Source organism: Nyctibius grandis, chromosome 26 (assembly GCF_013368605.1).
Source record: "Nyctibius grandis isolate bNycGra1 chromosome 26, bNycGra1.pri, whole genome shotgun sequence".
Taxonomy (NCBI): Eukaryota; Metazoa; Chordata; class Aves; order Nyctibiiformes; family Nyctibiidae; genus Nyctibius; species Nyctibius grandis.
In genome coordinates this window covers 1559098-1561410 of record NC_090683.1, presented here as the reverse complement: position 1 = coordinate 1561410, position 2313 = coordinate 1559098, and the positions used below count along the sequence as shown (strand labels likewise).

The 2313-nt window shown below is 52.2% G+C and overlaps 1 protein-coding gene across 1 annotated transcript; it reads right to left on the bottom strand.

The window, feature by feature from the left end:
• Positions 1 to 805: 805 nt before the first annotated feature.
• On the bottom strand, positions 806 to 1540 carry LOC137673591 (feather keratin 1-like). Its single transcript, XM_068418485.1, has 2 exons — positions 1468 to 1540; positions 806 to 1113 (listed from the first exon to the last, which is right to left on the bottom strand). The coding sequence occupies exon 2, from the start codon at positions 1109 to 1111 to the stop codon at positions 806 to 808; it is 306 nt and encodes a 101-aa protein (XP_068274586.1). The 5' UTR covers positions 1112 to 1113; positions 1468 to 1540.
• Between the last annotated feature and the right edge of the window lie 773 nt (positions 1541 to 2313).

The following is a 2313-nucleotide window of genomic DNA, read 5'->3' as shown; positions in this document are numbered from 1 at the left end:
TGTAACGAAACATCATGTTCAACAATAAAACTGTGGGCAGAGCCGTGACCAGTAAATGGCTTGGCAGCAACCAGCTCTGTCTCCCCACACATTCTTCCACCCCTGAAAAGCATCAGCCCAAAAGCAAGGCCAGGAGAAGGTTCTTTTGTGTTAATGCCATCGAAAGAGATGCGAATCTCAGCACTGCTCCCAGACACCAAAGACTGTCATCAACATCCTAGACTATATGAGCAGGAGTGTAGCCAGGAGATTGATGGCAGCAATGAAGCCATTCTGCTGAGCACCCACCTGACAGCATCTAGAACACTATGTCAAGTTTTGGGCTGTAATTCAAGAAGGACTGTGACGAAGTGGAATGAGTTCAACAGAGGGTGGCCTGTGTGGTGAGAGGACTGGAGCACTTCCTTGGGGATGACAGGCTGAGGGCACAGGGCTTGCTGAGCGTGGAGAAGAGAACGCTGTGGTGGGAGACCTAAAAGAAGCTTTTGAGTAGCTAGGGTCATTGAGCTGTCGGGTAACTCTTCCAGACCCAGATAGGCAGGGAAGTTCAGAAAGCAAAGGGTCACCCTAATACGATTAAGCATACTCAAAGGAAACCTGTGTTAAGAATTAGGGCATTAACATCCCCAATAAAACCCATCCCAGAACAACCCCTGAGCAACATCTCTCTCCTTGGGCATCTTTAGAGGCTGACTGCAGGGATAAGGATGACACAGAGGCAAGGGCAGGGATGCAGAAGAATTTAATGAGCCAAAAGAGGAAAACAATGTCGCTCTGAGTGGAGGCCTCAGTGCAGGGAGCATCTTTAGCAGGGGAAGCACCTCCTGCCGCAGTAGCGGCTACCGAAGCCGGAGAGGCCAAAGCCCCCAGAGTTGATGGGCACTCCCTCAGAGCTGAGGATGCTGCCAACAGCAGCGGAGGTGGAGGATCCCACGGCGGTGTTCTGTGGGAAGGAGCTGAGGATGGGTCCGGGCAGGGTCACCACCACAGGGGAGGGCTGGATGACAACGGTGGAGTCCTGGCACTGCTTGAAACAGGGCTCATTGCAGCTGTTGGCCAGCGGCGTTGGACCGCAGGGCTGGTATGTCTGGCACTGGTTGTAGCAGGACATGTTGTGGGACTGGAGGTGTACCTGGAAGAGAGGACTGGGGGAAACAGAGCATGAGGGGTGGGTGTTGAGTATCCTGTCAGCCTACCAAAGGTAGAATCTTTCCCTCAGCCCAAAAGAGCCCTCCAAGTAAGATGAAGCCCAGGGAGGTCCCCACCTAGCCCACAGCTCAGGAGACAGACCTCAGCCAAGCCCCAACCTCTCTCCATTCCACTCTCTCTGCCACCTTCCCTCTCCGATGGCAATCAGGCTCAAGACCCAGCATAGAACAAAGGGGTAGGTATGGGCTGAGAAATCCTAAGGGAGGAGGAGTAGGAGCAGGAGGAGGAGGAGTAAGGCAAGAAAGGGTCCAAACTCACCTTGTTCCCAAGGAGATGGAGGCGAGAGGAGTGGATGAGAGAGTGAGGAGAAGGGCCCGCTTTTATACTGCTCCTGCACCGCCCCAGGCACGCAGTCACTGCACGCGGGCAGTAATTTTCCAGCAGACTCACCTACAAAGCAAAATATCCTACCTAATGGCACAAGTGTTTTGTTTTCTGTCAATGCTGCCATTTCATTTCCTCATTTCTGACTTGACCATTAGGCTTCAGAAGCTCTTTTGTAATGCTGGGATGAGAGGCCCAATGATTTCCTGAGCAGGATCACGTTGGTACAGGCAGAAGATGTACCCCAAATCCTGAGAGGTGTCTGTGCAGACAGAGGACATGGGTCTGGTAACGTTGTGTTCAAGCCTCTGTGCAGGAAAGTGGGCTGCCCCTGCAGGCAATCAGCTGCCCCAGTCAGCAGTGGGCCCCCCTTGTCCTCTATTAGTCTTTAGCTACTCTTGTAGGCGTCCATCTTGCTTGAGATGGTTTTCCCTGTTGCTCTTGATGCCCCTTGCAAGACTCAAGGCAGGCTGAACTTTGACTTTCTTAACAGCATCCCAACAAGTCTAGTTATTATTTCCAAATTCCTCCAAACCGCAGGATCCTTTAAGTTGGAAAGGGCCTCTGGAGACTGTCTAGTCCAACTGCCCCTGCCCAAAGCATGGTCAGCCTTTAGAGGATGATCACAGCCAAGTCCTGCCAAGCTCTGAATACCTACAAGGATGGTCGGTCTACAGGGTAGACCACCATCTGTCTATGGCAACTGCAGATGGTGCTTTACCAGCCTCATACTAAGGAAGCCGTGTTATTGTGGGATTTCCCGTGTTTTGTCATGTGCCT